We start from the raw sequence: 13231 nt of genomic DNA, 5'->3' as shown, positions 1-13231 counted from the left end.
ATTTCCTATAATAGAAACTTGAAAGTGATGTTTCATCATTCGGGATTGTTATTCATGTTCTCAATTAAAATATTAAAAGTGAAGGTACATTATGATTTAGCGAAACCATTCTTTATTTCTCCTTTCCTGTCCATCCATCCATCGTAACGCTCTGAAAGAAGAGTGATTTTCTCGGCTACTATATAAGATATTAGCGGCTTCGCCCCTAGCCTCTAGGGGCTTTGCCCCAAGAGGTATAATTACATCTTCTACTACCTACCCAGCGGAAAAAAATGCGAATGAATCGCAAATTTTTCTTACCTACCCAGCGGAAAAAAATGCAAATGAATCGTAAATTTTCGCAAATAAATGGCGAATTCGCAAAATTCTTAAAAAATCTTTTTTTTAAATTGGAGGGGGGGGGTGATTTGTGGGGGGTTGGGGGTGTCCCACCCCCCAAGAAAATAGCCTAAAACCACCACATGACCAGTAGGTATATTCCCTGAAGAGTAGAAGCGATCGTTTCAGTGGATACCGAGATCTTAAGGGACGGACAGACAGAGAGACAGACATCAAGCTACTTTGTGTTATAGATTAAGACTGATGATTTTTAAAATCTTTCAGTTGATTATCCTACATTAGATACAATAAAATATTAAAGTTTAGTGATTTTATCATAGTTTTCCTTTTCTTTATGACCTCTGAACATTGTTCGTTTGTACAATCCTACTTATGAATGCTTTGACCAAATATATTTATTAAAGATATGAACAAAATTTAAAAACTTTTTTTTTTGTTATTGAAAGTCCTCATCCTTGTTTAAAATGTTAAAATTAGGTAAATTTTATCTATTACCCTCTGGGCATAATACGTTGTTCTTTATCTTTGTAATAAGATGTTAATTCATGAATATGGAAAAATAATACCAGCTATGAATATTCAATACAGTAAAGGTACACTATATTTCTTGCTTTTCTTAGTTACAAACTTTCTTTAAAATCAAATTTATTTTGGTCTGTTGGTAGGTATTATCTTAGCTTTAAGTTTGTTTTGTTTCCAAAGTACTTTTATGTACTTTTTGTTTCTTCCTATTTATTTTTAAATTTTTCTATATTCACTCTTTTTCATTTTCTATTTTCCTGTGCCATTATTTTATGCCTTCCAATCAAATAGAACTTTTCCTTTAATTACCAATTTTTATTATTTATTTATACATCAAATACGCCATAAACTAACATTACAGCCTGACAGACAGGCAAACAGCATCGCTTTTAAAAGACATAAACAGAGTTTAACATTTTTCAATTTCTATTAACAAAAAAATAGTTAAAATAGTGTCCTTTGAATCTAAATATGCACGTATCAAAAATTTGTGTACAAATTTGCGCGTATCAAAATTTGGATCTACTGCAGTTCACGGTAAAATATTGCTGGTAAGCAATATTTCCAAAAATCTATGAATTTTAAAGGCTGCTAGCTGCCAAACGGCTGAACGTACAGATCATGCCCGCACACTGTTTTAAGCGGCACAAGAAGGCCTACAAATAATCTGGAATAACCCTAAACCAATAATGCATAATTATCTCGCAATGCAGAGAAATGCGCGAAAAAAAAACTATTTTACGCGTTTTTTCTTCAGTGAAGCTTTCCCTGTGCATAATTGGATCTTAGCTATTCCAGATTATTTGTAGGCCTTCTTATGCCGCTTAAAATGATGTGCGGGTATGATCTGTACGTTCAGTCGTTTGGCAGCTAGCAGCCTTTAAAATTCATAGATTTTTGGAGGAAATATTGCTTACCGTGAACTGCAGTAGATCCCAAAATTTTTAACAGAGAAACTTTTACACAATATTGTTATTCTGTGAAGGAAAAATTCTTTTGAAATTAATCTTCTAATATTTTATCTTGAAGAAATCCTTCTAAAATCGAAATCTTTATTTAAAAAATCAATATGCGATTTATTGGCAGCAATTGATTTTAGCATTTAGCTGTTTTTCCATCTGCAAACTTGGAATTTTCCCTCGAAGTGCCTAGTTGAGCCAAAATCCCCCCCCCCTCCCCCCATTTTTAAAAATAAATTGAAATAAAGGAGGGATGGGAGGGGGTGGTTATTTTTCATTTTTATGTTTATTGTTTTAGGTCATGTTAGCGAATTTAATTTTAACACCCTTTTTGGCTCCATTCTTTCAATAGCTTTATACTTGTTGTAGCAAATTTTCGCAACATTTGATAAGATAATTTGCATATACAAATAAGGACAAGTTTTATATTTAGCATAACATTAAGTTTTTATTATATAAAATCTTTCAAACAAGGATAAAATAATATTAAAACGGGGCACACTTCTACATATTAACACTAAGCAGTGATCTAAAGGGATAAGACAATGGCCGATGAATTGATGTACAACCAAAATGATTATACATAAATTATCCCTCTGTAGATTACAATTAGTGGTTGAAATTTTTGGACAATCACTTAATGAACCAGCCAATTAATATTCCACAAAAGTTTAAAAAGTTGTTGCGTCAGCGAATAAGAAAATGTTAATATAAAACTTTAAGGAATAGTGTAATAAACTGCCTTTCTAAACTCTAAGTATATGGTCAACACATAATAAATCCCAAAAGATTAAAATATGACATCGGAAAAAAATAGCTGTAAGAAAAAAAAAATATTCACTACAAAAATGTTAAATTAATTTCTTAAACTCCTAAATTAGACGAGCCTAAATCATCCAATTTTAGCAATTCCTGTATAAGGTAACGGAGAAGCCTCTAGTTTACATATAAATAGCTAAATCTATGGACAAATGAAAACCAACAACAAAAAGCCAAATGTAATTTTTATTTAAATGTATGGTTTGTTAGATTAGGTGTGAGTGTTACAATAATGTCTCAAATATTTTTAGTTGCACAGATAATCAATAATACACTGTGTAAATTTGTAATATTTTTGCATTTATTTGCAGAAAAAATTATATTTTTATCAGTTCAAATTTTAAGATATTTTTTGTAGAAAAGCAACTTATGTTAACTATATATAGTTTTCAGTATTCTCTCCTCTTACAAAAATATGTTATTTTCCAGTATTTATATGAATAATTTGTAATACTACATTATATCAGGGATCTAAAGTGATAAGACAATGGCCAATAAATTGTTGTACTTCCCCAATAATAAAAAACAAAATTACAATTACTGACACTCAACTTGGTGAACCAACCAATCAAAATTCAATGAAAGTTCCCAAAAAGTAAAGCCATCAAATTATAGAACTTTGAGGACCAGTGTAATAAAAAGCTCAATTCTAAAATATATTGCTAATCTATCTTTATTTTATTCTATTTTGATGAAACATCATGAAAAGGAGAGAACAGCAAAAAGTTGACAAAAAGCTGTGTCCATTTTGATTTAACAATTAATCTTTAATTAAAATTCTTGTAAGAAGTTGAGAAAGTGTGATTTCAATGTTTTAATGTGTGTTTTTAAAGCGAAGCTTTTCTATATATTTAGTTTTTCTGTGGGACACTTTTGATAGATCAAATGTACTTTTTATTTTATGCTTTACAAAATTTTGAAATATATCTATTTTTAAAACTTTATACTTACTTCTAAAAGATATTCTATTCTAAATATTAAAAATGTTCCTACTTTTTATTGTTATGTTAGGTACTAGCAGCTGGATCTCTGTATTGAAGGGAAAAGAAGGGGTTTAACAATTGCCTAAAACCATTCATAAATTTTGAATATATCCTGGGATCAATATAAACCTCCCCTAAAATAAAGAACCATATTCTTCTTCTATTAGCCCAGTGCTCCTTCTCATTCATGTTCATCATCATATGTTGTCAGATTTAAAAATCTGGTCACTTCCAGTGGTGATGTCCAGAGGTCTCTGGCGGTCAGGTTAGTCGGGTTAGCAGGACAGTTAAAAAGGTGATCTGTAGTGTGGGCGGCTGGGCAAGATGGGCATTGATCTGTGGCATTATTGTCAATTTTTGCCTTGTAACTGTTGAGGAAAGTACTGTAACCAGAACGAAGTTGTGCAAGAGTTGTTCTAACTGCTCTGGGAAGGTCCTTTTCAGAGTCATTGATTTTTGGTGGGGGAGCATTCAAAACTTTGCTGTGAGCCATGGAGTCAATCAATTCTTTTACAGGAATCTCCCATCCTCTTAAGAACCATATTGGATTCTTTGTCATAATCTTAACGGACAAACAAAACAAAATCCTTAACATCCCTTGCATCTTGGGGCTCTGTATATAAAGGGGCAGGAAAGGGCAGAAAAATAGCCTAAAACCATCTATGTGAAGCTTACCTAAAATAAAGAACCAGATAGGTTAATATCTTAAGCTTCAGACAAAAAAACCTTACTATTTTTTATAACAATTACTAATATTATTGATAAATTTTATTTTACACTTTTAACATAATCTTTGCTACCAGTTACATTCGTGTTTGATAATTCTGTATTTCTGGTTTTGGTTGATGTACTGCTTCAGTCTGTTTCTAAATAGTAAACCAGGATAGATACATCAAATTAAAAGCAGCGAAGCCGCTAAAATATCTCTTTAATTGGGTTTAATGGGGTTGCTAAACTATTTCATTTAATGCACTAATGTTTTACAGGCATTAACGTTTGTCTGTACGTTTTAAGTGTATCCATGCGACTGTGGCGTAAAGTGTAAAGCATTTGATCGTTCTTGGCAGGAGATGGGTTCGAATCTCGGCCCAAACCACGGCATGAGTAAAGACGTTCAAAGTTCCACCTACTGCTGCTATGTTACATGCGCAACATTTTAGCAAGAATAGGTGCAACTCATTTCAATGCATAGTAAGGACTTCAAGACAACGTTTGATCAATCAAATGATTGGTTATCTGCAATAGTTGTGATGTTAACGCCTTGGCACCTACTGTAAAGGTCTGGCCCTACGTTGTGATAAATTGTCCCCAAAGGTATTAATCAGGTATAATTTCCAACTGTGCATAATGATATTGCATCAGTAGATATCATTTAATATCTTTGATATGATTCGGTGTGGTCTAGAATAGAACCTTACCTCTTCCTCAAAGTAAAAGGATGTGCTGCAATGTCAAATTTTAATATAAAAATTCATATTTTACACAGAGAAGTTCTTAATAAAACTTTCCGCCATTACAGGGATATTTTGTAACATACTTACTGATTTCTCTTTGTATTTTGTTGGACACAATTGGCATAGCCGTTGTACTCGAAGAAGTAACAATCTGCAATATTACAAATTAATAGCAACGGTATACATTAACCATATTCCAGGAGAGAAGGGCATTCAGAGCCCCCTAAATGTCAAAATCAAGGTAAATACAGATATACTTAAAAAAGGTGCCAAATTAATTCTATCTCACACTCCTTATTTCTTTTTGGTCCAAACACAAAATAACATTGATGATTATCTTACTAAAGCTACTTTTATTACTTCAGAAAGGCTGTATACATAGGATGCTGTGAGTGTTGGTGCAAAAAATGGGGACATGATTCCAGTGACGTCATATTTTTCTTTCCCGAAAAAGGGAAGGGGGGAGGAAAATCTCTTCAAAAGAGATGGAGAAAAACCCCTTTTCTCCCATCTCTTTTTTTCTTCCCCCCTTCCCTTTTTCGGGAAAGAAAAAAATGACATCACTGGAATCATGTCCCCATTTTTTGCACCAATACTCACAGCATCTATACATAGCACCAAAAGTATACTTGGAGCGTCCTGATTACATTAAACTGCCATAAAATCTATGTTTTAATGAAAATTAACCCAACTTTGAAGAAATGTTGAATTTTGTTAAGTCTCACAAATACCTAGGTTGGAGAAGGGGAGGGTTGTTATATGTGGTTCACTCGCAAAATAAGGACTATTGATAATTCAATACTATATTAGGTGGAATACTTACTGCTGGGGCAGTCTTTAGGGTCTCTCCTGGCTACATCATCATCATAATATTCTGTTACGGCTTCTAAAAATAAATTCATAAATATTTTTTGTAGGTATGCGACAAGATATTGAATAAAAACAGTAAACTCTAATATAGTAATACAGATACAGTGTGGGTAAACTTATGACATGCTCAGAAAATATAATCTAATGAGATATGTGTATGAGTTCTGTGTGTGTATGTAGTAGTCTGGACGACATTTGTTTCTGTGAGAGTTTGTGCGTGTATGTTCACAATAAAGCAAGTTCAAAACCCTAGTCGTTATCCTCACATAATATTTGCAGTATATATATATCTGTACCGAAGGATCTCACTGACCGTTGAACCGATATGGTTCTCCTTTACAGAGTAGCTTTTCATAGGTCCTGGGAAGATCTATGATTATTTTTGGGTAGTGTGCCACCTCCCTCCCACGAGAAATCAGCCATATAAACAAATTGCATCCCCCCAAAAAAATTGTTTATATTTTTTCTTTTAAAAACATAAATTAGAAATAGGTGGTGGTCGACTCCAACCCCCCCCCCCCAAAAAAAAAAAAAAAAATTTACATAATTAACCTATTTCAGCACAATTTGTACACGGTTCTTCATAATCATCATAGTGACCAGTACAGTTCAGTACACTAATCTATATATAAATTTGTACAGGGTTCTTCATAATCATCATAGTGACCAGTACAGTTCAGTACACTAATCTATATATAAATTTGTACATGGTTCTTCATAATCATCATAGTGACCAGTACAGTTCAGTACACTAATCTATATATAAATTTGTACACGGTTCTTCATAATCATCATAGTGACCAGTACAGTTCAGAACACTAATCTATGTATTAAAAAAAAACATTATTCGCTTAGCACTAATCATAAGTAACAAGATACTGGTCGATTAATTTATGTAAACCTTTTCTAGATTAAACCTAGTTGTGGAAAAGTCCCCAAAGTTTTTGAAAAAGTGTTTATAAACTTCTGGATCAATATGAGAGCTACAGCTTTAGACGATAAAAAGCTTCACTATTCCTTGCTATTTAAGATGAAGAAAAATTTACCTGGCTTAAAACCATAAAAGCTATCAACAAAAAACTCTTCATTATTTATTATAATAATCTTAAAGAAAATCACAAAATGTAAAATAACTTAATATGAATAGCACTAAGAATAAACTGATAAATGTAAATAATAATCAACACATGTTTATCAAATCTAGATTTCATAGTAAGATATATAAGTTGGAAAGAATTTTAATGTTAGATGAGATTTGAAATCTGCATCAAACATAAGGAAAAAGGATAAGAGCATGAATACTCACCCCCTTTTCATGGTAAAATACTACTTCCTTATACCTAAATTTTTAAAGAAAATTTAGCAGACGAAAAGCTAAAACCTCAACTGGCTTTTTGTATGTCAATCATAATTTATTAGGTTTTAAAAATTGAAGGAAAATATTTAAAATACAATTTCATTTAGAATCTTAAATTACAAACAGCCAGTTGATGTTTTGGTGCGGTAGAAAAGTATGTTTTACCTAGTTTAAAAATACGAGGATCTACCTTTTATGATTGAAAATTTATTTTTTTTCAAATTAGCCTAAATGTAATATTTAAATCTAATTAACATGATAAAACTTTAAAATCTTTACTAATAAAAAATTAATAGTTTAGCTTTCAGCCACCAGGTTTGCTAGTTGTCTATTTCAAAGACATACATAAAAACTAAGGCTAAATATTAAATAAAATATTTCAAAACTGAATGATCCAAATAAGTGAATAATCTGTAATGCTATATATGTTCTTTCTAAGACAATACTCATTTTTACAATATTTTTAACATTTTCAAGTGATGTTATTTACCCCTCAAGGTTTGGCCCTTTGGTGACAAAAATCCAAAACAAGAAAAATACAGACAAAATAAAAATAGATGAATGCTTTGATATTCTAGTTCTATATCCAAAGCTAGATGGCACTGAAAAATTGATTATTATGATTTACAGTCAAATGTTTATATTAATTTGTAAAAACGTCTATTTATTAGGAAATAAAAGTTAAATAGACTGCAATATAAATCTTATAAACTAATAATGTGTGTAATGATTAAAGTCAGTAGCAAAGTTATGAGAAATTAATAATGATAATTTTATATCCTTTCAATAGGTTTCATCAGAATGGATAATAATTCAAAATATTTCTATAAAAATCAGATGTATGCTTCAAACAGTAACTATAATTGTCTTGAAATTACATTTAATTTTAAAATATTCCCATTTTGAAAAGTGGTGGAATAACAATAAAAATTCAGCGCGGCAATTGCTCAATATAGGCCTCAAGGCCCACTCCCTATTTTAGTCCTTCAAATACCTTGATTCCTCTCTTTTATTATTTTCTCTATGGCTTCAAATTTTAAGGATTTTTTATAAAATTTGTTTTTGTATAATTCTTTATCTAAAAGCGGAAATACAATTTAAGTTAATTAATTTTGACTTCTGTGATTGGTGGATTAAAAATTATCTGCGCTCTGATTGGAGAAGCTTAAGTGTCGCACATCATTCAACCAATCATTCATAGGTAGTTTCCAATCCACCTATCCTATTGGTCAAAATTTATGAACTTAAAATGTATTTCCGCTTTTAGATAAAGAATTATACAAAAAAAAACGAATTTTATAAAAAAAAAATCCTTAAAATTTGAAGCAGATTTCAAATCTCCCTCTAACATTAAAATTCCTTCCAACTTATATTTCCTATTTCATAGTTTCTAAATAACTGATTAAAACAATGACAATTATATCCATAAGTAACACAGCAACCAAATTAGAAATAGTCATTTATTATAAACTGCTTTCCGCGGATATAGAAATTTACGATAATATAATTAAAACCAGTTTTTTTAGCCGCGAGATGACAATGGAATGGACTAAAAAATTTGTTTTAATCTTATGATTTAGAGTTTTATATTCGTATAAAACTGGATATAATACGATGCTATACATAATTTTACAGTATGTCTGAGAACCGGTTCTTATCCACCGGATATTATTCGGTTTTGAAAATGATTATGTCTATGTGTTAGTTTGTATGCATGAGTTCTAGTCTGTACGGGAAGGTTTCCTCACTAAGTAGCGGATGTACAGGCAGACCCTTATTTATATATGTACTAGCGGCTTCGCCCGTAGCCTCTAGGGGTTTTGCCCCATGATGTTTCATATCAACTTAATTTTTCGTATTTTAGATTTAAAAGTAAAAAAATTATTTGGGGGGGGGGGGGTGAAGGTTAGTCGACCCCAACATATTAATTTTAGTTTTAAAAAGAATTTTTTTTTTTTTGGGGGGGGGGGTATTTTTCGTTTTTTTGTGGGGGTTCGGGGTGTCCTACTTTCCAAAAAAAATAGTTTAAACCTATGAGAACCCAATTGGTTCAGCGGTTAGCGCGATCCTCATGTACAAACAAAAAGACAGAAGACAGATATACATCGTTCTACTTTGTATTATAGATTTACCTAACGTACACATTCTATTTCTCATCAAAATTTTAATGAAAATTATCAAAATAGTTATGATGATTAAAACAAATACGTTGATTAAAACTATAATTAGTTAATGTCGTTTTAACATTGCAGTTACTCTATGGTTTACTTTTACCAGTTAAGACTCTAGGGGGCTTGGTGTCGCTTCGGGTTCTAGACCTCTCCACGCACCTTGAAATATACTCCACTTATGATTGCGGTGTAAAGCGTTCTTTGATTGCACGACCTTTGTCTGAGAAGTCTTAACTGTGCATGGTAATGAGCTGCGCCTGTTTTGGGCCAAGGCATTCCCCCTACTCTAACTATTAATGTGGCGCACCTGACATAGTAGCAGTAGAAATTATTTTAAATGTCTTTGGTTATGACGCGGTGTTAAGCCGGTGTTAGGATAAGAATAATCCAGTAGGGATTTACATAGGCTAGACTTTAGAAATATGTGTTTAGTTTTTAGTTTTTTAGTAAAAAAAAACAAATGAGGGTCTGTGTTCCAGAAATACATGGAAATCCATTTTCTGCATTTTTTTATAGCTTTTGGCTGCACTACTCGCAAATAGCATTGTACCATTTCAAACTGTATTCAATGAAAATAACTATAAAAATTTATGATAATGTTCCAATTAACAAATGCACACACACAAACATATTTGCATAATCATTAATTTGAATAAATTTTTCCATAGAATGACGAGACCTTAACTATATAGAGTGCTAATATTAGCCAACTGCGAAATACAATGAGGCCCAATAAAAAAAACAGTGGCATGCGAACCATTTTGTCTAGAGGAAGGGGACATATGCCAAAATTTTCTCCCTTCCTTAACTTTAAATTCCCCAGGGGCGTTTTAGTCGTTATGGGGGAGGGACAAATGCCCCTTAGGTTAGTGAATAGGACGAATGTTTTTTTTTTGTAAGGCGTAACTACTTTATATGAGTCTGTGTCTGCCTTCCTGTCCTTCTGTCTTTCCATTTGTAATATCAGAGCCTTAAAGGGTTGCCCTTTTTTATCAGTGTAGAATCACACGATTCACTTTCATCTCTCTGACATCGTATGAAGTATCTTAGATTTAGCGATTTTTTCTTTTTTATCACAACTTTTCTTACTAAGCATTAAACATGCATATTGATTTAATGTTTAACAGCTTCAACATTATGGGTGGGACGCAATCGTTCTTGTTTTCTTTTGAGCAGTATAATATGCAATGTCTTTTTGTGATTACATGGAGTTTTAATTCATGTTCTTTGCCATTCTAGAAATTATACATATATTAATTTAATTTTAGGTACTAATCATAATAGTTAATTTTTATTAGAAAGTTAGTATTGAATTTTAAATAAAAATTTTACGTTTTCTCAAGTTGGAACTCCTTTGAACAAATCGTTTATAGGAAGTATTCAGCAATTTTTCATTTGATAAGAATTTAAAGTAAAACATAAATTGTACTCCGGGACTTCCAAGGGAGGAAGAAAAGAGTGTTTATCCCCCTCAAACGAAATTGTTGGTGCCTTAATCTCCCATAAAAAAATTGAAAAAAAATTACTTTACTTCCTTCATAACAAATTTATTTCCCACTTTGATTTTTTTGAGATTTTTTACCACCTAAAAAAAGCTTGGACGTCCTTGATTGTACTGTTGTTTTTATTTAGTTAATCTTAATTGTACACTTACCATCTACTGGCTCCGAAGGGGGAGGGAGGGTACATAACGTCATGACTGAAATTTTAAAATAGAATAGCCTGAAACCTTCCCTGGACCTCTGTAAAACCTCACGAAATTGGATACCTTCAGCGCTTAAAAAGGTCTTAATAATTGTCAACAACAAACCTCTTTATATAACACTAGCGTATACGCCCCTAGAGTCCTCTAGGGAAACGTAGAATTGTTTCTTTTCAATCTATTTTAAATTCAGCTATTTACCAAAAATATTTTGTAGTTATGTTCGGCGTTTTTTTTTTAAATTTATTTTTGCCCATTTATCTGGGAAGGGTGGTGCCCCCCAAAATAATTATAAACCTTCCTGGGACCTATGAGAAGCTACCCTGTTAAGAAGAACCCGATCGATTCAGCGGTTAGCGAGTTCCTTCGGTACAAACAGACACACAGACAAACAAACAAACAAACATCTTGTTTCTTTATTATAAGGACTAGCGGCTACGCCCCTAGAGGCTTCTAGGGGGACTTGAGGAGAGAGTTAAATTTAATAATTAAATTTCTTATTTTAGATTTTAAAAGAAAAAGTAAAAAAAAAATTTGGAGGGGCGAAAAAATTATTTTTTTTTGGGGGGGGGGGGCCGGGGGGCACCTCATTTTAAATTTTAGTTAAAAAAATTTAAATTTTTTTTTTTTTTTTGGGGGGGGGATTTTTCATTTTTTTGGGCGGTTGGGGGTGTCCCACCCCCCAAGAAAATAGTTATAAACCTTCCCGGGACCTATGAGAAGTAGGGCGGGTTCATATCGGAATTAGACAACGAGGGGATATGCAACAGGTAGAATTAACCTTTAAAACATTTCTGACCGAAAAAGAATTTTAAAAAAATGAGTTTAAGAACGCGACCACTAAAAAATATATTTGATTACTTATTAATATGCAAAGACGACATTCAAATTTTTTTTTGAATCAGAACTATGGATTAATGGTGCTTCCTGGAAAGGCCTTGAGGAGCTGAATCAGGAACTTTTGTCCGTTTTAAAATATCTCGTTCCTAGCCTTAGAAATCACTAAAAAAACACATTTTTCAAAGGTTTATTGAGAATTGTCCAATTTGTAGAGGTTTTTTAGAATTTCTCAGGCTAGGAACGAGATTTTTTGAAACGGTCAAAAGTTCCTGATTCTACTCCTCAATGCCTTTCCTGGGAGCACCATGAAGCCATGGTTCTGATTCAATAAATTTTTGACTCCCATTTACAAATAGCTATACAATTGAATGTCTGGTCGTCAGCGGTTTTAAGACTTAGGATAAATTTTAAATCATCCAGAGGTGTATCATACTCATACAAATCATTTGCAGATCCCCGCTTTGGCCTCAGAAATTTTTTTTCCAAAATCGACCCACCCTAATGAGAAGCTACCCTGTTAAGGAGAACCCGATCGGTTCAGCGGTTAGCGAGATATTTCGGTACAAACACACAGACACACAAACACACAAACACGCAAACACACAGACATCCTGTTACTTTAGTATAAGGACTAGCGGCTACGCCCCTAGAGGCCTCTAGTGGCACTTTAAATGTTTTTGTTTGTTAAAGTTAATTTTTTATGTACGATACCACCTTATTTGACGTTGAAGTCTCCCCTAAATTTTTAAAAAATTCGATTTTTTTGTCATTTCTCTTGGGAGGGTGGTGATACCCTCCCCCAAAATAGTTATAAACCTTCCCGGGACTTATGAGAAGCTACCCTGTTAAGGAGAACCCGATCGGTTCAGCGGTTAGCGAGATCCTTCGGTACAGACACACAGATACACACACAGACATCATGTTACTTTAGTATAGGGATATAAGGATGATATGTCACTTGCTTCGAAACGTAAACGGTCTCATTCACCCCGAAGTACGCTGAATCTGTAATACATTTATTAGATTTAAAGATTTGCATTAGATTAAACTCTTCATACTAAATTTTTCCTTATTTTTTTTATTAACATCAATTTGTTTTGTATTACATATGTGGGAGGTTTAATTAGTTTTTGCGCTATGGGTAGGGCTCTCTTTTTACTACATTCAGTCAAAGTCTATTTGTTTCAAGTTGGCTTATTTATATACAAAGTTTTT

The 13231-nt window shown here is 32.5% G+C and overlaps 1 protein-coding gene across 1 annotated transcript; it reads right to left on the bottom strand.

Annotated features, from left to right (window-relative positions):
• Positions 1-4383: 4383 nt before the first annotated feature.
• On the bottom strand, positions 4384-7160 carry LOC145325943 (uncharacterized). Its single transcript, XM_080168967.1, has 5 exons — positions 6993-7160; positions 6499-6568; positions 5900-5962; positions 5164-5227; positions 4384-4488 (listed from the first exon to the last, which is right to left on the bottom strand). Exons 1-5 carry the CDS (start codon positions 7032-7034, stop codon positions 4419-4421), a joined length of 309 nt encoding a protein of 102 aa, XP_080025093.1. The 5' UTR covers positions 7035-7160; the 3' UTR covers positions 4384-4418.
• Between the last annotated feature and the right edge of the window lie 6071 nt (positions 7161-13231).

The sequence above is a fragment of the Acartia tonsa genome, chromosome 8 (assembly GCF_053477335.1).
Source record: "Acartia tonsa isolate MP-2025a chromosome 8, ASM5347733v1, whole genome shotgun sequence".
Lineage (NCBI taxonomy): Eukaryota > Metazoa > Arthropoda > Copepoda > Calanoida > Acartiidae > Acartia > Acartia tonsa.
The sequence above is the reverse complement of the archived record's forward strand: the minus strand, read 5'-3'. Positions and strand labels throughout refer to the sequence as shown.

Bases quoted from the DNA above. Each gene is read 5' to 3' on its own strand.
- LOC145325943 (XM_080168967.1), bottom strand. From the start codon at position 7,034: ATGAAGAGTTTTTTGTTGATAGCTTTTATGGTTTTAAGCCAG. The intron at 5,228-5,899 runs GTAAGTATTCCA...GTAATATTGCAG, and splicing joins CCCTAAAGACTGCCCCAGCA to ATTGTTACTTCTTCGAGTAC. The intron at 4,489-5,163 runs GTAAGTATGTTA...TTTACTATTTAG, and splicing joins CAAAATACAAAGAGAAATCA to AAACAGACTGAAGCAGTACA.